Source organism: Melanotaenia boesemani, chromosome 10 (assembly GCF_017639745.1).
Source record: "Melanotaenia boesemani isolate fMelBoe1 chromosome 10, fMelBoe1.pri, whole genome shotgun sequence".
NCBI classification, from domain to species: domain Eukaryota; kingdom Metazoa; phylum Chordata; class Actinopteri; order Atheriniformes; family Melanotaeniidae; genus Melanotaenia; species Melanotaenia boesemani.
Genome location: NC_055691.1, coordinates 26,917,854 through 26,945,417, shown reverse-complemented (window position 1 = coordinate 26,945,417; position 27,564 = coordinate 26,917,854). Strand labels below are relative to the sequence as shown.

General features: G+C 39.3%; 1 protein-coding gene across 2 annotated transcripts; it reads right to left on the bottom strand.

Annotated features, from left to right (window-relative positions):
- Nucleotides 1-8: 8 nt before the first annotated feature.
- On the bottom strand, nucleotides 9-26,241 carry LOC121647467 (RNA polymerase II elongation factor ELL). Of its 2 annotated transcripts, none has more exons than XM_041996957.1 (12): nucleotides 26,104-26,241; nucleotides 23,183-23,230; nucleotides 12,205-12,332; nucleotides 11,621-11,775; nucleotides 9,172-9,413; nucleotides 8,454-8,578; nucleotides 6,833-6,947; nucleotides 4,746-5,187; nucleotides 4,240-4,303; nucleotides 3,677-3,848; nucleotides 3,517-3,567; nucleotides 9-2,865 (listed from the first exon to the last, which is right to left on the bottom strand). In XM_041996957.1, the coding sequence occupies exons 1-12, from the start codon at nucleotides 26,239-26,241 to the stop codon at nucleotides 2,755-2,757; spliced, it is 1,791 nt and encodes a 596-aa protein (XP_041852891.1). In that variant the 3' UTR covers nucleotides 9-2,754. The 2 variants fall into 2 exon arrangements, with proteins under 2 accessions (XP_041852891.1, XP_041852892.1); XM_041996958.1 differs by having other exon boundaries at nucleotides 3,523-3,567.
- Nucleotides 26,242-27,564: the final 1,323 nt, after the last annotated feature.

The following is a 27,564-nucleotide window of genomic DNA, read 5'->3' as shown; positions in this document are numbered from 1 at the left end:
GGAAAAAATATTCTAATTAAATATGCCAGTGCCAATACAGTTTGTGCATTTTACAAGGCATCTGAGATTAATTTTATACCCCTCCCCCCAAAAAAAACAAAAGATAAACAAAGCACTTTTAAAAAGTGTCAACAGTGTAAAACTAGTTTGCAAATAGAGCTGGCCCAATTTTATTTTATTCTTTTTCTTTTACCAGAAACCAATAATCATTACATGAATCGCTGCTTTCTGAATGAAAAGGCACCTTCAGTAGTTTGCTCCATCTACTTTTTAGAAAAAAGACTAAGAAAAAGATGCTTTCATTAAGGGGTGTGATTTTTTTATGCATTTACCTAAATGCTACATTTATTCTCATCATACTGTGATAAGTCTGAATTTTTTTCCCAGGAAGTGTCACCCCTGATGCCTGATTTGTATTACATGGGAATCCTTTTAAAAAATAACTGTTCTTTAAATTAATATAAAAGATGTCATTTAAATGTTGTCTCACTCTGATATTATTGATGGTAATCAGTAGTGTACCTTTGATTGTACACAAAATATGCAAGAATACTAATAAATTATTTTGGGTAATCTTGTGCTGTTGTCTTTTAATCCAACTGAACAAAGCACCATTTAAGTACCGAAGCAAAACACAGGCATTTCTAGGCACTCTAAGTTGGGTGTATGCATGCTGCACATCTTTGTTAAAATGCATATACAACAATAAATCTGATCCTGAGACGATATCCAATAAACAAAATGATGGCGTACCAGAGCTTTAAGAAACTCTCTGTTCTAGCTTTGGTAATGTTTAAAGCTCCGAACACTTCCTGGGCTCACAGTTAGCATTTCTTCAGTCATCAGTGCTGATAAATATTCCTTTCTTGGACATGTTCATGTGTGCTAAGACAGAGCAACTCTGCAAGGTCTCAATTCCTTCAAACATACCACAAGTACTGAGCATTAAAGTTCATTTGATTGCAAAAGGGCTGCTTAATATGTGACAATAAACCACCATTTGAACTGAGATATGAGAGGCAAAGCACCTGGGTTCGTATTAATTCCTGCAAGCCTTTTGATAGTGTCGCTTGGTAGAACAGTGAAATAAATTCCTGTACAGTTCATGATTATCTGAAAGGCAATATGACAACAAAGGAAGCTAAAACAGTAAAATATTAAGACATACATGGCAAAAACAAAAGCAACGAAGAAATGTTGCGCAACTACACAGTAACTGAACTTTCCTTTCAACTAAAAGACATTTACAGAAATGTTCTGAGAGCACTTTTAACTGTGCAGGTTAAACCAGGAACATTTAGGAACAGGGGGACCAGAATCATGGAAATGTCTGGCATACAGTACACATCAAGGCAAATATAGTGTCATTCTCTCACTTTAGGTCACCGTTAAGACAAGTTACTGCTACACTGATGCAAATGTTAAATGTTGTGGTTGATCACATGTAGTGTGTTTGCTAAAAGCCCCTCTAGCACATCACCCTGCTCCTCACACTCACAAAGTGAGCGCCATCATCCCCCACACTTACCCTGTGGGGCTTTAAATGACACACTCCAATTTGTTAAAGGCGTCTTTTGTACATTCGACATCAAATGTAACCCTCACTGAAGTGAATTCTGTTTTCAACCAAACTTAACATTAAACATTTAGAACTCAACCACAGTAAAATCATTGGAAGAAAACACACTTGGTCGATTACCAAGACTGATACCCTGTAAGCTTTTAAAACTACATGCAAATTTAAAAAAAAAAAACTGCTTTACCAAGTTCATAATCATTCATCGAGAGCGTAAACAGCATGATTATTACACGTAGTCAAGCTGGAACCAAAAGACGTGAGAGATGAATGGTTTTCATTACATAATGAAAAGGCAGTTCTCGGTACTGTAGGCTACAAATTGTGCACAAGCTCTTGAAACCAGCTTTAAAGAACTGTGAGGAGTTATTTTGATTCCAACATTTCTTAGAAATGAAACAGGACTTAGGCAGACAGCTACATAAAATTCCTTATGATATAAGCCCAAAAGACGCTGGCTCTAATCATAGATCCTGTAGCATGTTTTGAAGTAACTTCACGTTTAGGCTTCTTTACCAGTTCAGGTCTAAGCTATACAGAAATGGGTGTGAATGGATGACAAATTTGTCTCACCAAGCTAAAACATTAAAAAACAGATTTTATCAGTTTGTATCTAGTTTGAGAAAACTTGCACCACTAAATGATGATGATCTCATTAAAGTCAATATGATCTTATTGTAAGAAACTAATAACTGATGGGATTTAATGCACTATCAGCAAAAAGTGAACAAAGAAAATCCTTTTTATTTAAACATAAAGACTTTAGTAGCATTTTTCTACCCTTAAGATTGATTGTACCATCACATCAATACTTTGAAATTAATACTTTTCTGTTCTGACATGATAAAGGATATAATTAAAAGTTAAGCTGTTAGGCAGGAAGGATCGCATCTGTCAGCTTTAACTGTCATCTCACCATTTTACAGCAGGACAGAATCCAGCTTTTACAGCCATAATCAGGGCTGAAAACCATCATTTTAAAGGGTAACATTTGATCACGAGTAGGTGGTCTCAGCCTGCTTTTGAAAAAGAGCCTTGCTCCTCGATTCCATTAACACTCTGAGGAGTAAAGTGAATAGTGTCTCAGCAACTTCTGGACCCAGCTGTACAGTCTTTGGGTCCATTTGGAGTCATTTGGTCCAGTTGTGTTACACCCTGCTGAGGGCAGAGGCCAGGTACTAGGAAAGGCCCTGTGCTCGGTCGTAATCTGCAATCAGGCCTTTTATATGTGACAGTTTCTTATGGAGGTACTCGCATCGCTTCTTCTCTTCCCGATACCCAGGAAACTTCTGAAAAAAGAAAAGGAAAAGAAGAAGCCTTTGTGAGCTTTAAATAATACAAACCACAATGGGTAGAGGGTACTGCTGTTCTTCTTGTCTTTTTCTCTGGGAGTCTTACATTGGCCTTTTAATTTCTATTAACCAACAACTCCTAGCTGCACAAACTTCTTGTAAATGACTCGTTTCATCTTTAGAGATTTAATCTATGAGATGTGGCCACTGCAGGAACATATCATTGACTCCACCGTACATACCATGTCAGAAATAATGAAGAACTGGTTTGACGTGAAGATGCCGTATCTCTTGCTGGAACAAAACTCTCTGACTGATGTGATGAATAATAAAAAATATAAATCTTACTGATGCTTCTTTCTTCAGTGCTTTTATTTAAGAGACTAATGAAAATGCCTAACAAATGTTAAAATTGTTGTGCCAAAATACTCCCAGTTTAATCTCAGTCAACTCTCAGGTGATGACAGACATCACACTGATGAGATTTATTGATACAGTACATGCATATGGTATCTGTACTTAAGTACAACCATCTGTAAATTAAACTGCTGGTCTTGAATATCTAAGAGGTTGGAAGGTTTTTACATGACGTCCAGACGATAAATGCTAGAAGTGATGCATTAAATGTGATATAAAGCTGAATTAGACTCCTACTTTTTTATACTTTCGATACTTCTGTAGTATTTGGTCCTCCATGAGCTGAAAAAAATGACAAAAGGACGGGTGTTAGCGTACCATCTGTCTGATCCCTTTTATGAGGTTTTTTTTTAGAAGTACAGCTATATTAGTCTCCCAGTACATACAGTACCTTGTACTCCTGTGTTCCCGGGGAAAGAGTGTTGATCTTTGAGCCCAACTGAACAAACATCTCCGTGATAGCCCCAATCCGGTCATGAAGAGCTCTGTATTCATCGTACTCGGCACAGAAGTCATCGTTATACTGCTGACGCTGCTCCAGTGCTGTTATGGTGCTGTATTTTCTGAAACGGTAAACATTAGGCTGTTAAAAGCTGTTTCCCCTTCCTTCCAGTAGATGGCACTGTATATCAGTGAATTGAAAAGTTTGGCACATCTTTGAATTACCAGGGTGATGTGTTGACCAGATGTATAAATGTGAGGTAGAAGATAATTTGTTTTCATTGTAACTCTCTGTGAAGCTTCGTGACAGCTTATTTATACAGGTCTTCACTTCCCTCTGTTTATCTGAATGTTTGGAAGCTTAACCATATCCTAAAGGGACACGTTTACAAGTTTCTAGTTTCTTACTAAAATTCAGTAAGCAGTGTGTGATCTGGACTGTTACTGTAGTGATAGTTATTGCATTTCATTCCTAAATCTGGAAATATTACATGCATATGTAATTAATCTTACATTAAATAGTCAGGCAGCTCCTCTGCTGATGTTCGATTGTTAGGTGTTTTCTCTCCCTCATGGTCTGCAGATAAAAAAAAAACATGCATATATTGGACAAAAGGTTACAGCAGTCTGCCAATGCAAATGTGATAATGTGCCCATCATATCAAGGCCGACTGAATCATTTATCGCTGTCTATGATAAGAGATCTGATCCAAGGCAGGCGGTGACGTCAGCAGCACAGAGTAGGAGGTAATGCTGCCTGCTGGCTCGCTTGACCGTGGGTCAGCCAGCTGTTCCACAGTCAATCATCAACAGACTAGAGAGCTATAGTGTTATAGTGTTTACAGTGAAATTACATGAACTCTTTTTCTTTGGCTTCCAAAAACAGTTATAACTTAAAAATTGGGGAGGCTATAAAGGTCTTGAAAAATAATCTTACATTTCTCATTGACACAACAGGTTAATTAAAATGTGGCAAAGCTTTCAAGATGAGAACATTTTATAGATTTATTGACATTTACCTTTGAGGTTTTCTTGGTTCTGCTTCAGGTCTGGACTGGCCTCTATCCAGTCTGGTTTTAAGCGTTCTCGTTCCTTATCTTTGTGTTTTTTGGACCTTTTCTTCTTGTGTTGGCCATTGGTTAACTGCTGGTCTGTGCAGGTGGAGGTGTCATTCTGTGGTGGTTTGGGACTGGGTGCAGTGGGAGCTGGTTCCGTTCTCTCCAGTTTGGAAATAGCAGATGATGCAGTGAGTTTGTGTGGCGAGTACAGACCATTAGGGCTCGCCTGAAGATGATTGTTGGTTTTATTGAATTCACTTTTACTAGAATGAGTAGAGGAGCTATGAGACCCATTGGTGCCAGAGTCTGTGTGAGAGGGGGACTGCAGGGGCAAACACTGGTCTGAGAGCTTTTGTTTTTTGGGGGTTTGAATGTTGGATGGATCCAAGGCCAGTGAGCGTTTCTAAAGGAAAAAAAGAAAATACATTTAGTCGAAGTAGCATAAAATGGAATGGATGTTCATGCAGCATATGTTGTTATGTAGAAAAATTGTTTGTTTTTGTTTGTGTTTTTGTGAGAGGTGTGAATACTGGCCACTGCCCACTTCCTGTATGTCTGTACATAAATATAAAATTACAGTTTATTAGTATTGTTGGTTTGGAAAAGTGATAGAAAGTAGTGAAATAGAAAATAAACCAAACAAAAATCTAAATGGCTTTAACTGACATGAATCTTCTTAGTTATTAATTGTCAGAAACAGTTTTACAGCTTCATGGTTAAAATGGTTTTTCTTTTATGTTGGTGCATCATTACATGTTTAATACCTGTCAATCAATGGATTTAAATAGCTGAAGTAACTTTGCAGCTGAAGCAACTACATGAAAGCGTTCATTACATCATTTATCCAACCGTTTCCAGCTCCATATTTGATGTACACGACAACGGATGTCACGGTTACTCGATTTCACAATTCATTGTGTTACAAAATAAATAAAAGAAATATGTGACAAAACATGTCTGCAGATGTGGTTCGGACATTAAGAAATATGTCTAAATCACACCCACAGATCAGCACAATTTGCACACAGGATGAAAACAAAGTTACACAACACACTTGTGTTACCACGTTGTTTTTGTTCTGTGCAAGTAACAGAAGAAGTGTAGTGGGAAAGTATGACGAGGAAGAGTTATTCTCTCCAAACAAACGGATTAAGTCATCCTTGTCGGATTTCTTTGGTTATAGAAATGTCATTGTGGAGAACGGCTCACCAGCCTGTAAAGCAGCTGTAAAGAAGTCGCAGTCAAAATACACCGAATATGTTTAACCGGCTGCAGGATGGCCACCGAGCATTGTATGCTAAAGTAAAGGTTGATGCACAGTAACTGGGCGAAATGACGCTGATACTTACTCAACTAACATTAAAAGGAACTGTTATTGTTTCTTTTTAGAATTGTGTTTGACATGACAAGTCCAGCAACATCCACACAAGGTTACAGTGTAGAGATGCAAAAAAAAAAGTCTCAAACGTTTTTGACAGATAGCTTCAATTTTCAAACATGACTGACTCGATCTAAGGATGATGCCTTTTTTAGTCATCAGTGTGGTCTGTAGATGGAGCTGTAATTTCAGATATATCTTGTTTATTTATTTTTGCTGTTACAATATTATTTATGTTTCAGTCGGCAGCTATGATGCTAAAAAGCAGCTGGAAGTCAAAAGCTAACAAGATTTTATCCCTGTGTTTCAAAATCCTGTACTCTGGTTCAAAGGAAATGTTCAAAAACACTTATATAATGGAATTTATTGAAAAAAACCTTCCCAAGTCCAGGTAGAGGTTTTGTTGCCTTTCACATCTGTTTAATCTGGGACAAAATCCAGAGTTAATACTAAGTATTTATTAACTGTTTACAGACCAAAAGGGATTTTTTGTTGACTTTCTTCCTGTATTATGTTGTTGTGATGGCATCAAAAGAGAGAACACCTTTAATACACTTATGAGAACTGTATAGTGTGAAATTAATGCATAATATTCATAATATGGCGCCCCTTCCTCATTATTAAAGAAGAAATAGGAGGAAATACAAATCCTGAAATGTTGAATAATTACCACTGAGAGATTCTTGGCAGGACTGAGTTGTGACGGGGAGTCCCCGGGAGTTTTGTGGAATGAATGGTTGGATTGGGGACTCTTCAGATGGCTACTGTGGAGTGGCTGAAGTTTCCTGAGGAGAGATTAAGAACACAGCACCTTCAGTCGGACAGTGACTGCAAGGTAAATGGTTTGTAAAAGCAAACAGGAAGAAGCAGCGTGTCAGTCATGAAGCTTGTCTTGGCAGACTTACGAGCAAGTGAATGAGCAATAGCTACTGCGAAAAGATTGAGTTGGAAGCTTTTCACAATAGATATAAGTCACTGAAATTATGCAACGTCCAGTCACAGTGAAACAATCTGCATAAGAGAGTTACAGAGACAACACAGTCCAAGGGAAGAACAACAGCAGCAGACTTAACCTCTGCAAGGCCAAACCCACTTTTCTGGTAATCTGCTTCCTACAGCTTCTTCCTCAAACAGATACCATCAAAAAAAAAAAAAAAAAAAAAGAAAAGTCACTACCCACAGTGGATTCATGCAACTCTTTTAATCACACAGAATGTGTTAGTGAAGCTCACAAATATTGAACAATAACATTAGACTGTATTAAAAAAAAAAAAAAAAAACTAATAAAATGAGCCCAACAGTAAATTGATTAACTAGAAGAAAGAAATCTTGCATGTACAGCATTTCTTGGTTATTACAACTTTATTGATTTTAGTGAATAATTGTATGAGTACAACTTCAAGCTTTTTGCACTTAGCAGGGGTGGTGCAATCCACCAGCAGGACCTGCACTAGTAAAACACAAGGCCTGCATGTTTTCTGGCTGGCAGAGGAAACGTACAAGCGGAGGAAGGTCACCCTGAAAAGCTCAGCCTTGCAGCTCTTGCCATTTGGCAGCATGGTGCAGTGAATATTTTTCTGTGCTTTGATGTGTCCATTAGGAGACTCATCCGTGCAGAGAAGTAGTAATTTAGAAGCTCTCCATTCAAAATGATCACAGCAGACTTCCACATGAATGTTGGTCTTTTGTATTAACATCAGTACTATCACCATGCCTCCATCCCTCAGTCTAACTCCGTATTATCCACCCAAAGAGGGTTCTGGAAGTCTAAAAGAACTTTCAAATCCTTTTTTTTTACAATTTCAGAAATAAGATAATTGCTTTCTTACTATGAGTTTTATGAAAAGATGGACACCTTGTCTGTGCAAACGATATAAGGCTGCAGCCAGAAGGTGATTAACATAGCAGAGTTTCCTACTGGTATTTTTGATGCTCAGATTTTTATGGATAAAATAAATAAGATGTAATGTGTATTTGTGAGATTTTGGGGTGCATTTGTGTGGTTTCTACATCTCTCAACAGAGTACAGTCTTGCTGTTTATACCTGTTTTTGTACTGGGCTAATATAGACAGTTATTGAAGTAGCTTTGTCTTAAGACAAAGGTATAGCCATGAAAAGCATCTCACTCATAGCAAGATGACTAAACACATTTTCCAAAACACTACTTAATAACTATTAACATTTCTATGATAGTTCCACTGGAAGAACAATGACTAAGGAACAAATAAAAGCAGAACAAAAGAAAGACTAAAAAGACAAAATGGCATGTTTGACCTGTTTTAATTCTCACCTGATCAGGAGTCTGTGGATGAGTTGCTTTTCCTCCTCCAGATATCCAGGCCAGTCTTTCTGGATGTGTCTGTAGAGCTCGTCCTTTAAAGAATAGCTGTTGTCTTTAGGATTCAGTTTACCAACCTGAAAAACACACCAGCAAATGTTACAGAATCCACAGAAAGAGGTCAGAATATACTGTTCACAGGGGAAGAAGCAAACTGTTCCACACAGCTACATTTGAGTCTGTTGTGTTTCTGTCATTAACATCAGAATCTCTCCTCTATAAAATCTAATCCTACTGATGCTAATCTACCCCAACCAACCACCCAACTTTCAGTTCTGTGAGTAGTCAGGTCCCAGCTGGAGTCACCCCACCCTTCTACTGTCAAAACACAATCTTCTCATCCAAGGATAATTAAAGCACGGCCCTAATTACAGCTACCAGCAGTCTCCACTTGATGATTGCAATGGGAAGCTCAAACACTGTGAACACAAGAAATTTGCCTGAAATAAGCTCAACTGACATCACCTTTGCAGGGCAGGGGTATTTAGCATTACAGCACTACTGACTACTGGAACAGTATACTCATTATGTGCAAGGTAGGGATTACTTTATATTTGTAGTTTTGGGCTCGGAGTTGATGTCAACCTGCTGCCAAGAGGGAGGGGTTTTTAGATAATTTGTGTATCATTAGTTGGCAATACATTTCCGTAGGAGTGTGCCAGGGACTCACCTCATCCAGTACTGAGGTCAGATCAGCCTTGTCCTTTGGACCGGCCCGTTCCCTCTCCAGCCACAGTAGCACCTCAGGTTTCCTGTAGGGCTTTAAGGCCAGAAGATGAATAATGCGATCCCTCAAGGGCCGATGAGCCACAGGGCTAGGGAGCAGGCTTCGCTTGTTGCTTGGGGAGTGCTTGTTGCTGCTCTCTGAGCCTGTTACCAGACCCTGCTTCCTCTGGACCTTCACACACTTGCCTAAGATCAAAGAAAAGGTAGACATGATAGGGTTAAGAAGAGATAGTGAATCAAGACATAACCACAACAGTCATTTCAAGCTGTTTTTGAGAGCCCATACAGTGACCTGCACAAAACTAAAGAGCACAGAGCTTCCGGCTGATCTGATAACAGGATTCACAAACGCTCACAGTATCCCACAACAGCACAGCTAACTTCTCATGCCTAATCCAAACCTCAGGGCAGATACACCCTCATTTTGAAAGACAGGCCTGCACATGAGAGACAGTGAGACAATACATATTATTTTTAATTCTCTTTTTTGGCTTTATTAGCTTTATGCAGGAGTAGTTAATAAGAAAGCGCTTTCCCAATGTGAGAAAACAGTTTACATATAGAAACGTTGAGCTTGGAGTTAAACTCATGCACTTCTAAATGTCCATGTGCAGAGGCAGTGTTTCTGCATGTGTGTTAGACAGATAGCAGGTTATCCTGTTACTAAATAAACTGACAGGTGAAGAAACTAAAGCTGCCAACACAGAGAGGTCATTTCTTCCTGTTGCAGAACTAATTCAGCTGCTTACAGATATCTGCCTGTAATCTCATTACAACTGTGAGCCATACTTTGGATGCTGTTGGTGAGCTCACACTGCTGCTTTAACAGAGACAACCTAGCTGATGCTTGACCGAGATGATATTCGCACCTCCTGAAGGTAATTTTGGATTACCGTTTAAACGACATACAGTAAGAAGGCAAGATTCAGAAAAGGCATGTTTCAACATTTACCACCAACAAGGTTCTGAAGATTTTAAGCAGATATCCTTCTTGTACTGAAGCAACCTGTGTTGCAACTTTTCAAACAAGCAGCAACTAGAGTGATTATTTCACAGTAATAAACTGAAGTAGCTTGAGGGGGTTTCAAGGAAGTCTTTGTGATACTTTTCAGTATGACTTACAGTTACTGTCATGCTTTCTGGCGTTGTGGGCGTGTTTTTACGAGCAATGGCCAAACATTTAAAGCAGCATCTGTTACCAGATGTGTATTAATATTTTAGAATGATTTATATTTTTTTTTAAAAATCTGTGAGACGTTCCAGCACCAGGTGTGCACATATTCTCCTCTTGTGCTGTCAGTCATTCTATTCCACTGAATGCAAATTAACGCTAAATCACACATTATTATCTAAATTGTAGACATTTTTCTCCTCCAACCTATAATTGTGAGTTGGTATACAGACATTTTTTTTCTGATGAGTGTAGCATTACTGCACCATAAAAAGTCAGAAAGTTACCGCAAAACAACAGTGAACTCTCCACTGCATACAGTGAGCCATAAACTATTCATTTTTTTCCTATAAAGGTTATGTGCATGAGAAGGCAGGTCTGAGAAAAATGGGAAATCCTGGAAATGTGTGTCTCCAACTAGATCTCATGTCTTTTTCAACATTTATTAGATGAATACATGTGTAAAAGCCTCAGGGGGACTATTTATGTTACAAAGCATGGCATGCAATGGGAAGAAACTGGCTTCGAAAACACTTCTAAATGTTATGTTGAGCTATTTGCCTACACAGCATATTCTCTTTTATAAATACATTTTCTTACAAGACCTCTAAATGCCATTAGACCACGCAGACAGACCATTTTGTAAAGATATAACAGTCAGTTTAATCTGCAACGCAGCTAAAGCCATGGCTCAGGCAAAGGGAACACAGAATGAAGAAATTAAAATGTGAAACAGATTCTGCACATCAAATGCAGAGCGCTTGAGGTTATGTGCTCCTTAGTTCTCTGATTATATTTTTCTGAATATATTATCATGTGGAAATTAACCAAATCTGAGTCAGTGTAATTACATTTTAGCCAAAACTTCATCAGCATAAGATCTGTTTGGGCATAATTCTGGCAAACACAATAGCATTAATGATGCTGGCAGGGAAACTGGTGCTAGTGGCTCAGCAGTCTGGTCAAAATGAAACACAACTGCAAAAACAAAACAAATGAGTTGCTCTCACATGATTAATTGCATCTCTTTGATCAATTATGTGATAACTTCCACTACATATGGAGGAAGTAGTAGTTATCAGCAGGATGGAATGGTGAGAGGCGATGGTTTAGAAGCGTTCTGCCAATATAAAAACTACCCATTTATCTGTGTTTAATCCTAATGTGCTTGATGGCTTTAAGATGCAACAGAACAAAGAAACACCAACTGGCAAAAGCTTACTTGGTCCTGGCTTAATCTCAATTGCTGTGCGGCTCCAGATGTCCTTCTCCACCTGAGACATGCGCTCCCGTGTCGTCTGGTAGGAGTCGTCCGTGGCACAAACTGTAATCTTGTCCTGAATGCTGCCCTGGCCCTCCAGGTGATCCCTGCCCTCCCTGTGTAAAGAAGAAAGGCTTATGAATGACTCGGCTCTATATGTTGCATTACCACAAATGTTCTGTGACTACATGAGGTTTCTCGCTCTGTTCTAAAGCATAATTATTTAGCGAGGATTGCAGAGGTCTTCAGTGCACATAAAGCTGCTCTAATGTAACCTCTTAACCAGCCCTTTGACCCCCCACAGCCACAAACACTAACTCACTGTTCTCAGTTATTACCGGTCACACTTTTGGGGTCAGCTGTGGCATGACAGACTTTAGGCATTATTGTAGCTGAATATAGCCCAACAGTGTTACTGTCTGTTGTTGTAATATCGTAGAGAGAGGGCCAGTGTTTGGCGAGATCCTGTGGTTTCACCCTGACACCAAATTTACAACAAATTCCATGTGTGGTCGACAGTGGAGAGAGTTATATGTGCCGCTTACCCTGAGACATACTGGTGAATGCAGTCGAAGCTGGACTGGGGTTTGTCTTTGCTGTCGCTGGATAGGTAAAATGAGAAGACTCTGAATCCATCTGGAGACTCAGGGGTCGGCACAGGGATCTTTATGTACTAAAGAATACAAATACAGAATCAGAAAAATTAGTATGAAACAGTTTGGAGCTATAATTTATATACTGCATTAAAAAAAGAGAAACCATAAGGTGTACACCAATACAAGATGTGTGTGTGTGTGTGTACAAAAAATATTTAATCTTTAACCTTTAACAGATTTATGGTGTTCTTTGACAAGCTTGAAGGTATCTGCTAGCTTTGCTATTTTGAGTGGTGAGTTATGTAATAAGTGTGCTTTATCTCTCATTGAAACAGACCAAACTGATTCAGTGTAATCTCCAAACAACGCTGCAAAAAGTAAACCAACAAAGAAAATTCTCAGTATCAAAACTTATAAGAACGGTCATTGGATTTTTATGTTTTTCTAGTCAGTAGATCTAAATCTCCAATGTGGGTCATTCACTGAGGCTACATGGCACCACCCAGGTCAAGGAAGATGACCCGCAGCCAGTCATGGGAGGATCCTGTCTGAAAGGCAAAACATAACAAAAGCAAAGCAAGGAGCTTTTTCACATGGGTGATAACCTCTTCTGTCACAGACTGTCCACTGCTCTCTCTATAAACAAGCCAGCAGGATGAGAGCTATCTCAGTTAGAAAGTTGTTACATAAAATGACCTAAAAACCCACTTCCACTAAAAGGATAATTCAACATAGAAAGTCATTAACCTACAGGTAATCTGTCCTTTAAAACACATTGGGTAGTAGCTCTCCTCTACACTGCCTGCAGCTGTGTCTCAGTCTGAAAATTGACAGTTTAGTAATTTTGTCAATAAAGTGTCCTAGATTCAGGAGCTGATGATTTGTCTTTTATCTTCTATTTTATTTGTAGGAGATTTGTAGTAATGGTCAGCATTCAAGCATGCAGTGGTTGTAATGAATATATAATTAACAAAAAAAAAGAAACAGATGTCAGTCAGATGGACTTTAAGCCGCCTTGTTAGCTAACGCTTGTAAGTGATTGGTTTTGAGCTGAGCGGCTGAGAGCACAGTGCCACTGGCAGATGTGGCAGGCAGGACTTTAGCTGTCACAAATGCCCAGTCATGCAGCAAAGCCATGAGCATTTTTTTTCAGCGCACAGCCAATGAACAACTCCTTTTCTCCACACCCCTCCTCCTATTCTAAAATCTAACGCATGCCATTCACCCTACCCCCATCCACCTCCAGCTTTCCCTCATGTGCACAAGTCCGCCCATGTCAACACAAAACGTAAAGCGGCCCACAAGGCCGGAGACACTTGAGACACAGCTGACTGTTAATTCTGACCTATTTATGTCTCTGTTAACATGATGTGGTAAAGCAGAGTCCTGCATATGTCTGTCGTGGGTTTTACGCTAATTAGGAACAATCAACCCAACGAGCATCAAAGTGAGCAGGGACAACAAGCAAGAGCCGTGTCCTTAAGGAACTATTACTTTAGGATTAAAGTAGAAACTCCCATTAACAATATACAGTATGATAGGCTTAAAAGTCATGTAAAGGAACAGCCTTCAAATTTGTTTTTAAAATGAGGGCAAGACTAGACAAAAGCTCTGTGACGAGATGAGAGCCTGCATTTGCACATTTAGCATTGCAACAGTGCCACCACGTCCCCTCTTTCCGTTGAGGGCAACAGTACGAGCCCCCCTCCAGCCATGCATTAGATCTGCCTGTCACCCCTATCCATGCCACCGTGCACACTTCACATTCTAATTCTAATCAATGTCACTCAGGTCAGACTGTTCAGAGGTTGCCCCCACTTTATTCACAGCTTCCCTCTCAAGCTTCATAACCATATGTCATTTAACCCATTAGTTCCCAGCTCCTGACTCCTCAAGTAGAGCCTCCGTGGCTGATCTCAGGATCACAAGTGCAGCCTTGAAAGTGCCATATAACTGAAGAAGAACAGTTTTATCTGGAGAGCAGCCACTCAGCTTAGCCAGGCACAAAGCCTGAAATTGGAGGAAAAAATGAGAGCTTGGCTCTGAGTGAAGCAGAAATCCTCTAATGCTCTAAACTCATTATATCGCATCAATTTTATCATTATGAAAACCAGAATCCCCACCTGTTTTTTAGTCAAAGGTTTGTGTACTGGAACAAACAGCCATTAAAATAGAGAGAATATATAAAGGAGCTAATAAATGTGGACTCTCATGACCTGCCCTGTCGCATTATTGTAAGAAAAGATGTCAAACTTCTTATTATGATGAGGAAAGGTTAGGGGAGGTCATCACTCATCGTTATTTTAAAAGAAAGGGATTATTGATCTTTTTTATTTATTTTGCTTCTTGTTTTGAGACAACAGGAGATATAAATGAGATTACTGATATTGGTGCCCCACTGAAAAAGAAGGTAATCAGTCAGAGGAGGCTGGCTCCTTGGTTTAATTCAGAGCCAAGCTGAAAAGAAACTGGTGTTTCATTAATTTAGAAGGATTTCACTGAAAAGACAAGTGTGTTGACTTATAAGAAAGGCTGCTGCAAGACCAGAACTGTCTATTATTCACCACTGTTTGAGGAGAATAAAAACCTCAGATTTCTTTTTAGAACTAGGCTGACAAGAATCATACCCCTGCTGAGCCATCAAGTCTGGTTCTAGTGAAGTTCTTTTCCTTTTTAAGGGGGACTTCTGCTTTTCAATGTCACCTACTGCCATGTGCATTCTCAGGATGTACATGGCAGAAGGTGAATCAAATAAAAAAATTTGATGCAACCTGCTGGCTTCCTTAGATAAGCTGCATTTGATGATTTGCCACCATACAGTATGAATACTGTTATATTGAACTGGATTGAACTGGATTATAATCTAATTAGATGAGACTGTATTTAATCAGAGTCAAATTGAACTTGTTTACTTTCTCTCTAAGCTCCTTATACACCAAACTGATGGCAAGAACAACCAGCAGCGACAGAAGGCCCCTGCTGTGTCTCCTCACTTCACCGGTGTCTGGCTCTCAAACACACTGACATCCAATCGCCAACTAGGACGTACGATCTATGCCTGTAACAATAATGAAACAAAAAAGTAGTTCAATAACCAGTAAGATGTTACCCAATCAGGTAAGAAAAAAAAAAAGCTAAACCAGGTCATACCTCAGTAGGGCAGACTACTCAGATAACAGTTCTAATTTAAACAAAAGCTTCATATTAATTGTTCTGGACCTTTTTATTAAACATTTACGGTTTATGAAAAAAAGCAAAAAGAGCTCATTCATCAGACTGAACAACCAATCAAAATGATCTATCTCACTCACTGACCTGACACTGTGCTTTACAACCTAAATATATGAGAAAACAAATGTTCCCAACATTCCCAAAAGCTCATCGTCAACTGGGTGTACAGGGGTTGTAAAGTGCTGCAGGTGGACTTTCGTTGCAAAGAGGAATATGATGATTGTAAGTGATCGCACTTGTGTAAACTATAAACAAGGAACTTTTATCTTACCACAAACTCTGCATGTTACTGTACAGCTCAAGTTGTTTTTATATTAACTGACTGAATCGTTTATTTTAAAGCTTTTATATTTTGGAAAATAACTAATCAGTATCAAGCAAAGGAGTGCTTCTATTTTCTTCTATTAATTGTCACTGAAATATTTAGTGAATTACTATAAATACAGTTTACAATACAACCTGACTTTCAGGAATAAAAGTCAATATTCCCCTTTTTTTTAAATTAATAAATGCCTGTTTTTTAAATCATGACTATAGCCTGCTAGTAGGAGCTACAATATTCTTGATTATGTTACTTGGTCAGTCAGTTTATTAGATTTAATGCATAGCAGCAGCATGTGAAGCCAACTCAGCAACTTTACTGTCACGTTAACAGCCCGAGAAGTACCCTTACAACACATTCATTATCACATCATCTTACCACCCACCCTGATGGGATCAACTACGACTTTTGGAAACTGGTTTGTTATCTGGACGCTGCTGTCAGTCAAGTAGTGGGTGTAGATTTACATAGAAGCTGAGTCATGGGCATCGCTATATGCAGCTTTGGCTTGAGGTTGTGTGTGTTGCCTTTTTGTCTTTTTTTAGGCAGAGGAAGCCTCACACTTTTAAGGGTCACATGCAGGGCTGAGGTCAAATATCTTGCTAACAGCTGAAGGCGAACATCAGAGAGGTTATTATCAGTCTAATTTAGTGGATTTTTTACATATGATCATCAATAAACAAACAAAAAGAGGAAAACATTATAAATGCCGCATGTCCACAGTCATGTCCACAGTCCTGGACATGCGGCATTTTTTAAAGTTGACAAAGAAAGCTTCATATATATATATATAATAATTCAGAGACAGTGTGTAATAATTGCTGAAAAATAGAGCTGCAGCACTCCCAGGTCAAGTACTGGTGAGTCGCGTATACACATGTCACAGACAGAGCTCCACCATGCATTTCTTTCAGTGCTGTCATAGCACACTGGTTTTAGTTGTATATTTCAAACTGAGGTATCTCATGTTTGCATACAAATAATACTTACAGGTAAAAAAGAAATAAATGAATAATAAAAAAAATAAATAAACAAAATGGCCGAATATACTGTATTTGTGTTTTCAGTTAGATTCAAATATTTTTCTATGTATAATTTACATTTTCTAATTCTGCTTTTAAAGTTACCAGCGATCATGGCAACAACTATTAAATCAGCTTGATTTGTCCAACTCAAAACCAAGGAGAGAATTCATTAAATGACTTATGCATTACTGTATTCTCATTATGATTGTTAAACCATTTAATCTGTTGATGAATTAATCAGAGAGAAGCTTAATCTGGTATTATTCTGATCAGAGTGTATTATAAGTTTGTACCAGCTTAATAAAATTCATCAGCTTAATATTAAACATGTGGTGTGCAGTAATGCTTCTCATTATCATGGTGCAAGTTAAGTGTAGCTGCCGGGTCATTTAACAGTCAGACCGACCAAACTGCAATCCTGAGCGCCCTGTCGGCCCCCCCACCCTCACCCCACCCTTCTTAAGGACTGCTCAGACTAATACAATAACTGCCTCTGTGGCTTCAGCACAGCCACATCTGCTAATCCAGGCCCCGTGTGTTTGGAGATGACAAATACTTTCAAGGTGTGAACTGGACTGGAAGAGAAAATCCTGGCAGGGGGCTCAGCAGTTGAGCAAGGACAAAGTGCACCATCGTCTGTGCCCTTGTAAAGCCTCATGTAACTCTGCCAGCACATTTTAACTGTTCAACTTTGATGAGGTTAAACGGAGTTCTTAACCCTGCCATTTGGTGAGGAAGGGAACAAGAAGGTTTATTAGTGAGAGCTACTTTTGGCCAGTTCTGTGCTTTGCGGGAAGCAAGCCAAACATCTGCAGGGGAAGATGAGAGGATAGTTTCTTTCTCTCTCTCTTTGCTCTTTGCAGATGACAGCAAGAAAGAAAGCTCTGGTATTTGGCATGGCAGCACTGAGATGGAAGCAGGCGCCTGGATATGTGATTTACTCTAAAATCTTTGCCTTCTGCCCCTGTCTGGACTGACACTAGTTACCATTGTCTTCTCATCTGAGCCTACTCAGCCATAGCTGCTCTGTGAGCTGCCTGTCTTTTGTTCTAGCTTCTTCCCCCACAAAGCTGAGCGCTATGGCCTGTCGGGCTGCCTGGATTATTCATGAACAGCAGGGACGTGTGGCTGTGTGTCGTTGGGTAATGAAGGGAGGGATTGGGGGTTTGGGTGTGTGCACTGGAGGGGAAGGGGTGGCAGTGACTCCCAGTAGGACCAGAGGATGAAGGATGGCCCCCAAATAGTCTTCCTCTAGGAATGTGCAGCTTAGTTGAGGGAGGGGGATGGATCCAGACTAAAGCAAGTGTGTTTGGCCCTATGACCCCCTATTTTTATTATTTTGGTAAATATCTTGCTACCATAATGATTACGTTAAATTATTTTCTCAGATACAAACAAATATTAATAAATGATTAATCAGTAATACAGACAGTCAAGCAACTGTTGTGATACTGACGGTGTGTCTCGAGAAAAAAAAAAAACATGGGCGTAAAATGAATTTTTCCCAATTACTGTACACCACTGCTATGACACAGATGGATAAAAATGTGTAGCCACAAAGCCACTTCTAGTTTGCTTTTAGTGAGCCTGGATGGGTGTGTTGGTGATGCTCGAGGATCTGTTCGTTGAGGGGGGTTGGTAGATACAGGAAAAGCACAAGGAAGGGGGTTGGGACTGATAGGAGTTAGTGTAGGGATATGGGGATGGGCAACTGTCGAGCAACCCCCAAGGTACTGGCTGTTATGCCAAGGAGAATCAGTCTTTTCCCAAGAAGCACGGACTAATCTGTCAACCTCAACAAACGCTCGCTGTCTTCCTACACTGACACCCCCACCCCTCTTCATAGGTGCCTTCCCCCTCAAACACAGATGGATGGAGATGACATGTAAAAGCCAGCAATTATATTGTAAAGTCACTGTCTCCTTTTATTACAGTATGTAAAATAAAATGTTCTTTTTTTAAAAAAAAAGAAAACAAATCAGACAGTCAGATTTTCACGTGTTTATTCCCTTGTCCTAGACTAATTTGCATTTGATGGTGACAGTGTTTGCAAGTCAGGAAATTCCCTTTTAGTGCTGGTTATTAGACCTCAGGTGCACTAACACCAGTGATGTGTTTCCCCTTGCCTCACTGTTTCCCTGAAGCAATCCCACAAATCACTTGGATCGCTACACTATGCTTCCATTACTGGACTTTTCTCTCCATACAAGTAGCCAGATAGCAATCATTTAACAATTCAAAGACTGTGCATTGGAAAATATGTCCAAACTTTTAGGGAGGGCAAAATTTGAAACTCACTAACGTGAAATTTGAAAATTAGGTCACAAGGATAAAAAAGATCAGCCCAAAGAAACTCAGCATGTTTGAATATTAAGCATACAGGTGCAAGAAAAGACAGTGATAACTGTTTTCATATGCATGGGCTAAAACAAATAACAGTTTCTAAACTCAGAGTGAACCTGTTGGTCATCGTGTTGTACAGGTATTTCTAGTATACAAAGTCAAACATCAGGTTCTAGACTATTTAAAAAACATTTAAAAAAAAACTTAATCTTGAATTAATTTGTGCTCATTTATTACATTTCCCTTAATAAACAGCATCTCTTTTTTATTATGGTTTATTAGTTTTTAGTTTATGCACACGCCAGTTATTAAGCTTATTATCATTTAAGGCTCACTTACAAGGATCCACAACTTTAGTCTGCATTATGACATCAGAAAACTGTTTTTAATTGAAGATAAAACTTCAGGCGAACTTATGAATAGTCATTTATGGTAACACTAATGCTGTTATGGAGTCTATCTCAGTGCTGTCAAGCTGTCATAGCTACACATTTTCCATTATTATTATTATTATTATTATTATTATTATTTAAGCCTTGACCCCTTGACTCTTTTCCAGTGATTTCCGCTTCTTTAAAGTACTTTTGCATCTGTGGAATACTTTAAAAACACCGGCACCGTCACTATGGTTTCTCATGAGACTTGTTCCTAAAATATACTGTATGATTTAAAAATCCTTAAGCCAACTGCATAAACACAGCGGGCCTCAGGCGTGCAAAGAACACAGGGACTTTAGCATTGGTTAACACATCTGGATGAATAGAGCGGCGTGTGCCCTTTCACTAACACGTGGGACAGCTCTCCCTCTCACTGCTATGCCACTGGGAGAGCACGGCTCTCAAACCGCATTCCTGTTATTGTTATTCTAATTAGCTTCCAGAAAGAAATGATGTGTGCATGCACATGTACACACTCGCACAGTGCAAGAGCTTATTTTCAGTTGGAGCGTGAGGCGAAGCGAGGGTAGAGTCAGAGCAGCCAAGTGTAAGATAGAGGCCCTGATGTCTCCCAAGGATTCAGCCAAGGCATGGGGTGAAATGGCACAATAATCAAGAGGGCAGGTGGGAGGGAGCCCAGGGGAAACTCTGCCTTCACACACAGCCGTCATGAGAATATCTTTAAGAGCACATCTACTTTCCCCTCATCCCACCACTGCTGCCTTTATGTGGCAGCTGTGCACATAAAAACAGACAGGGTCATAAACAAAAACAAGTGTTCTGGCAACTGCAATTCAACATTTATGAACCAAAAAGGGAATTAAACCAATATAACACCTGACACAGCCCAACATGCCCAATTCAAATGTAATGTCAATGTTTACTACGACTATATTACACTCATAAAACATTTATTCTGCTCTACAGTATAAAACCATTTTTCCATGTAGGCCAGATTTAGCATTTTGTTCACCAGGTTCTACAGGAGATCCAGCCAGGTTTCAACAGCTTTACATTTTCATTTAGAAGAGATGAATTACCATATATGCTCATGGAAACAGGAAAAATCTTAAAATAAAGTCCACATTTGAGCAAGTATAGCAAGTATATGCACATTCTTGAGTTTAGTTGTTTTGTTTTTTGTTTTTTTTTTGCATGTGTTTCAAGAAGATTTGATGTGGCTTTTTGGGGGTGGAGTGACCGGCAAGTGACTCAGCAGCTGTTTCCGGTTTCCGGTCTGAGCTAGCAAACAATAAACTCATGTGACTGACCAGCATCTTCTCAGATATTCTATAAAAACCCAGATATTCTCAGAGATGAAAGTAATTCCTGAAGAAGTGCTCTCTCTATTTCTGTTTTGTGGATGTTCACCTCAGTTGTTACCGGTCAGGCAAATTTTCTAAAGACCAGTCTTTCTTCACTAGTGAATATGTTTAGAAATCAGCAAACATCTGAAGCTATGAGTACTACGTGAGTTTAAAAAACACAAACAGTGTTGCAGTTAAGGAGCACATTTTGATCAATAAGCACTAAAACAGCATGGATCCAGTAAATAAGAGCCAGGGACGAGATCCTTTTCCTACTAAATGGATATAGATGATGCCAACAAGCAGACAGAGTTGCCAGAGCCTCAAAAAGGAAAATAAGCACTAGGATGTGAAATTCCAGGCCATGGGAACCCAGAGCAGCTCCGAATGTATTTCTTAATCCCCAGTGATTTCAAACTAATCCAGACTTTTTTTTCTATCCCTGCACAAGATGCAGGTTATTGATCAGGCCAATTCAGTTCACACTCCCCTGAGATCATGCATTTTGAGTCCCTTTAAGAAAGTGGTTTTCCTAAAAAGCAGCTTTTTTTGTTATTTGTTTGTTTTATATTTGGTTTTAATGCCAAATGCAGAAGCTTCAGAGAGCTTGTGTCTTTCATTGCAAGATTACAAGCTTGGCAAGACAATTTACAATAGTGTGGCTAAATGCCACAGGGGCAGAGAGAAAAGAAGCCGAAAACCTCAGTGTGCTATTTCTTGATAGGAGCCCTGGCCCCCGACACCGCTGAGTCCTGGAGTGACGCCAGGATGGTGATTTGAAGAATTCCTCTGGTTTTCATGGCCCTGCGAGCGCCCCTTCACAGGAAATACGACATGAGCCAGCCAGGGCAAAGATCAAAAAGAAGCAGTTGTGGTTGTTGTGATCAGGCTCTACAGTTGGCAGCTGTCAGAGAACACATGACCTATTGAACCTCACAGAGTTTTTTTGGGGGAAGATGTAAGCTCTTGCACAGGGTTGTGCGGCTGGTAAGCACCAGTGGAATACTTATATGTGTAAAGCTATAACACAGATACTGGATGCCCTCTTGTTCTCTTCTATGCCAGACTGCCATGTTCACCAACATCCTCCCCCCACTAACAGCTTAATCTGGCCTCCCCCACCAATGGCTGCAGCTACCTCATTAATGCCCAATCGTCCAGCTCTGGGACTATTGTCAGAGGGGGAGGGAACCTATGCTTGAATTCCGCAAAGCAATTTGAATATGTAATGTCCCAGCCAAGATATAATCACCAAATCCTATTCAATGATTAAAGCACACTTAAACTGCACTCACTTAACATTGCTTCACAGGGATACTCTTACAAGCAAGTTATTTAGCTTACAAGAGTCTGTTTCACAGATTCCCCAGGACACGCTTAGATACGTTGGGGTTTTGACATATTATGTATTTCCAAGATAAAAACAATCCCACTGTTTGTGTGCAATTCCTGTGTGTTAGATCTTTCAAGTCTGCACAGAGACAACAGGACTGGAGACATGGGGGCTCCCCAAGGTTTGCCAAACCCTCCCGTCTCCTCCTCCCCTCCCAGAACAAAGCCTCCCCAGTTGAGAGCTTGACCCAGTAACCTGGCTAGCAGCCGGAGGGGTATAGCGTAGCCGGTCTTTGGGCTACCAGGGCCCGGCTGAGCACACAAGGCCAGCATTTGTATACAAAGTAAAGTCACTTTCGTCAATGCAATCGGCTCTTCCAGGGATTAGAACAGCTCCTTATAGACAGGGACAATTGAGTGGTTAATATGTAGTCGTCTACCAGGCAGAGCTGGGGAGAGCGTAATACAGACCCGGCTAATCTGGCCGGACACAGGCAGCTTTCTTTTCAGGAGCTTCAAAGGAATGCCCTCTTACTTTCTGTACCAAGGGTTTTTTTCTATGTTGTGTACCTGGTGTCTTCACAGACACGTTGTGTACAGGATACTTCACACAACAGTGTTACTGAGAAAATTAAGGACACTTTCCCCACAGGCTGAGAGCTGCGGTGCATTAACAGCAGCTTTGTTCTCTTGGTGAATCACAAAAAAAAAGCATTTCAGGGTATTAAAATACACCAACATGATCCTAATATTTATAAAATATAAAACTGACTTCTTTGTAGATCCATGAAAGCATTTACTGGATACTAAAGAAGCATATAAGATGTTCAGAGGAACCGTCATGATGGCGCTCAACAGAAGAAAAAAAAAATCAAATCTAATTACTGTTGAATTTCTGAGGCATTAGGGATAGTATGCAAAACATCTTACCCCCTGGCTCCCCTTGAAGCATATAGCTGGCTGATTTGATAGCGTTGCCTGAGGAGAGACAGAAAAAGAAGAAACTTTACTCACAAATCATGTTCATCTTAAAGCAATGAACAGCTTATATGTTATAAGTGAAATACATTGCCATTGTACAAGCCTCAGTGGATTTATTCTTTATATAAAAGCAAAAAAAAAAAAAAAAAAAAAATAAAGCTCAGCCAAATGTTGATATAATATTGCCATAATTTCCTCTCCCCAATTAGTGTACAGGCTAAGCGTTTCTAGCTCTTATCTTAAGAGGAGTGTGTATAATTAGTTGCTCTATGTCCAACAGAAAACTTTGATTTCTGCTGACTCTCTCTGTAAATGAATAAACGAAGATAAACTAAGAATGGGTCCCAGAGGAAAGACGAAGCACCAGAATAAAATGGTACATTGCTGGAAAAGCTGCACTACTTTCCACGTCTACAGTGCACTTTGCTTAACTTCCTGAACATCAAATTGTCCATTCCCGCATATATTGAGGCAACGTGATACATGGTTAATACATGGGGACTATTATCTGTTATGCACAGCTCTGCCCCTGATTGACAGGGACTCCATATGTATTATTAATGGCTTTGGGAAATGTCTTCTCTATTGAGGATTCTTGTGATTTTCCTCATCAACCATAAGCTTTTAATATTGAATGGAATAATAAATATTACAGCATATAAAGATTATTATTATGCATATCACAAACACAGCTGTAGGGCAAAGTCTAATTGTTAAAAAGGGGTAAATTATAATATTTTTAACAATTAATCATACATGAATAGAAAGTTGTGTCATTCTTAAACCCGATTCAGAAATTAGTAGATAATTATTTGTTAAACATTTATTTAGAAGTACTACAGTCGTGGGGAAATCGGAGAAATCTGAGAGCTTGTGTTAGGTCTTCTGCAGCAAAGTGCTTCTGTTCCAGTTTGTGTTCACACTGATTTACACCCATGCTGGGTTGGTCTGGTTTTAGGCAGTAACTCAGCCATACTGAGGCACTTTGGTAAACAACCAGCATGAACCTTGATCATTTGAAACAGCATATTTGATTTTTATTGTGCCATTAAAAGAACTAAATAATTTCTCTGCAGATGTGTGCTGTTTACATTTTTACATGGCTTATCTCACAGGTTTCATTCAATTCAATGATTTCTGAAGACATTTTGGTCTGCACTTGTTAATAAGACCTTTAATTAAGAGAAGCCTCAGACATTTTATCACTAAATAAAAGCCGTTGTCTGATCAGTGGAAAGATCTTTGATTCTTGTTATTCATTAACAAGAATTTAGTTGTCTTATTCCAAGTGAAGCAGCTGAGCAATAATCCATTATATCTTCACCCCAAGCAAGCTGAGGACAAGGAATGTGATCAATGCTGTTTGTCTGTTTTCCTGTCTGTTAAAATGATTGTGCAAAAATTACTAAACTAATTTTTAATGAAGAATTGTAGCATAAGATCACACATTTTATGTGGCTCAGAATCACTTTCAATAAAGGAATGCAGCACTCATTGTGTGTCCCTGGATAACTTTATCTACTGTTTTAAAGAAGAGACTTGTTTGTTTGCAACTAGACTCAACATTTATTACTTTATTTGAAAAAGAAAAGAAATATGCAGCCCCACAGTTATTGTTGTGTACTCTTGATTTCTCTTTAAAGCTGCTGCAAATCATGTAACAAACCCACGAAAAGTCACTGTCATTTATCTAGATGAATTTAATATAATTTCTGCATAAAAATGACTTCTTCCAGCACAAACATGAATATCAGGGAATAATTCCAACTAGCAAACACTCTCAGGTTGATGTTGTTGAGGACAAAATCTTCCATTCCACAGTGGGAGTCCGGCGGTCTCAACCGGTATTTTCAGGGGTGGTCTTTAAGTTGTTGGAAAACTTTTTCGCAGTAACCTCTCCTCTCCTCTGCCTGCCTGCCGTGTCCTGGAGGAAGCTGTCAGGCTGTGTGAGTTTACTCCGCTTCACAGGCCAATGAGCTCCGGAGATGGGCGGGCTTCCAAGCGTGTAAAGGGCAGAAAACAACACAAGAGCCGAGCGACAACTTGCGGAGCCGTGCCACCGAGCCCACAGCTTACTATCCAGCCCCGGTCCAGCTCTAGTGTTGGTCTGGCTCTGAACTATGACGCACATTTAAATAGGCTTACTTGTTTTGACAGGTCGGAGTAAAGAGACTCAACCAAATTCTCGTCCTGCAATCATAACTGTGGCACTAACTGTCTTATCAAGCTTTGCCCAGGGGAAAACCATTTGGATCGACTGTATTATCTTGGTCTAATCTAATGGCCCATACAAACGATAAAACACGGAGTCGAATAATTTACTTGATAGCTTGTTCATTAATCTATTCCCGGGAGCGGAACAAGCAGACAAAATTGCCTTTTAATTTAAAAACATTAAAAAACTCTGCGTCCGCCTGTCTTCCAAATAAATGACCCACAGCCAGTAAAGAACACTGGGTTTTAAAAGCACAGGACAAAAATCACATATCATTTAAAAAGAAAACGCTTTAACTCCTCTGTTCTTGTTGAAAACGATTTTTTTTACCAAGTGAAATTCAGTGAATCGCCCTCATTCATCAAAACATGCCAAATCAAGCCCAGTCTGCCTCTACTGTAAAAGAGCCAGAATAAACTAAAGCAGCCAACATTTATCAGGCACCAGCGCTTTCTGTCGATGAAACTCAACCAGTTCAAAGTCCAGCAACAACAACAACAACTCATTAAACTTTACTGTTTTTTTCTTCTAAAGAAAGCAGGAACAAGCTGTGTTTCCAGTAGGCTACAGCTCCCGGAGTTGGACGATCAAGAGAAAATTACATGCACACGAAAAAGACGCAAAAAGCTTCAAAGTTGAATGTGATTTTACTTACCTTCAGGTTCTGGTAGGCTTCGAGAGCCCGAATCGCAGTGTCAGTGAGTTTGACGTGATAAAGAGTTTGTTTCGGGGTGTTTTTGTTAATTTTGCCACAGGAGAGCCCATACCGATGCTCCTGTCTCAGCGCTGCCATTTCTACAACTGAAGCCCATTGGCGACATTCTGCTGCCTGAAACGTCACGGAGGAGACGACGTGTAGGCGGGGCTACCACACATATACACACACGCACCCACGTAGGGCACGCACAGCACACTCACTTTGAAAAATAAAGTAAATACTAAAAGACAAAACTGTTTACTTTCGCTTTCCTGGTCACTGGTCACTGTTCAGGCCAACCGTGCCTGAACAGTTTCCAAACTGTACTTTTCTGGTCTATAATGAATTTGGTTTGGGTCTAAGATGCTCTCCTTCAGGTGGATATAGCCTACTTTCACAGCCAACAAATTCATAAACACGGCCATCAAAATAACCCTGGCCAAAAGTGAAAATAAAAATGACTATAAATTACTATTTGTTTATCAGATAAAATAAACAAAAACAGCTGAGATGTAACCAGGTAATGTTTATCAGTGTATGAAAGCTCCATAATTGATTTGTTACCGCTTACCTGGCCCAAATTAGTGGCTCATTCACAGGTTTGTGCAGAACCTGAGAAAAAGTTGTTGAGATTTGCTTCATCTGAATTGGGTGTGATGGAGCAGAGTTCTGAAGGACCAGAACTAAAAAACCTGCCCTAACAGAAATGTATTAATTAAAAGTTAGTTAACATAAAAATACACTTATTCATTGATGGAAAGAAACAAAGAACTCATTTGAATATGTGCCACACACAAAGCACACACACACACACACACACACACACACACACACACACACACACACACACACATATATATATATATATATATATATATATATATATATATATATATATATATATATATATATACCAGATTATAAATCCAGTATGTTGTCCAATTCAAAAGAAATGAAGGGATTAATATTGTGTTTTGGTTGGACAATTAAAAACAAGTACTAAAAAGATGAGAAAATCTCCAAGCTGGAATTTGGATTAATTTAATCCTGATGGAAAACTCACTTTCATAGCCGATTAAAGGACAGCCTCACAACCAGTTCAGCTGTTTTTATTTACAATATTGAAAATGCAGATGTTTGAGTACTGATAGTCTTACAGTTAGCTGTAAATCCATGCCAAAGAGGTCGGGATGGTGTGTCAAATGTTAATAATCTAATGATTTGCAAATGAGTTAAATCTTATTTAATTGAAAATTGTAGAAAGAGCTTTTTAATTGTGACTGAGAAAAGATTTTTCATGTATGCTTATTTTGAATTTAATGTCCAATAACACATTAAGAAATATTATTTATTCATCTTCAGCATATTCATAAAGATTTATTTGTACTGAAGCATTGAGGGTGGTTGAAAACTGATCAC

Excerpts from the sequence above, each read along its gene's own strand:
- LOC121647467 (XM_041996957.1), bottom strand. The coding sequence starts at position 26,241 with ATGGCAGCGCTGAGACAGGAGCATCGGTATGGGCTCTCCTGTGGCAAA. Across the intron at positions 6,948-8,453 it reads ATCCACAGACTCCTGATCAG|GAAACTTCAGCCACTCCACA; the intron begins GTGAGAATTAAA and ends ATCTCTCCTCAG. Across the intron at positions 3,849-4,239 it reads GAGCTGCCTGACTATTTAAT|AAAATACAGCACCATAACAG; the intron begins GTAAGATTAATT and ends TTACCGTTTCAG.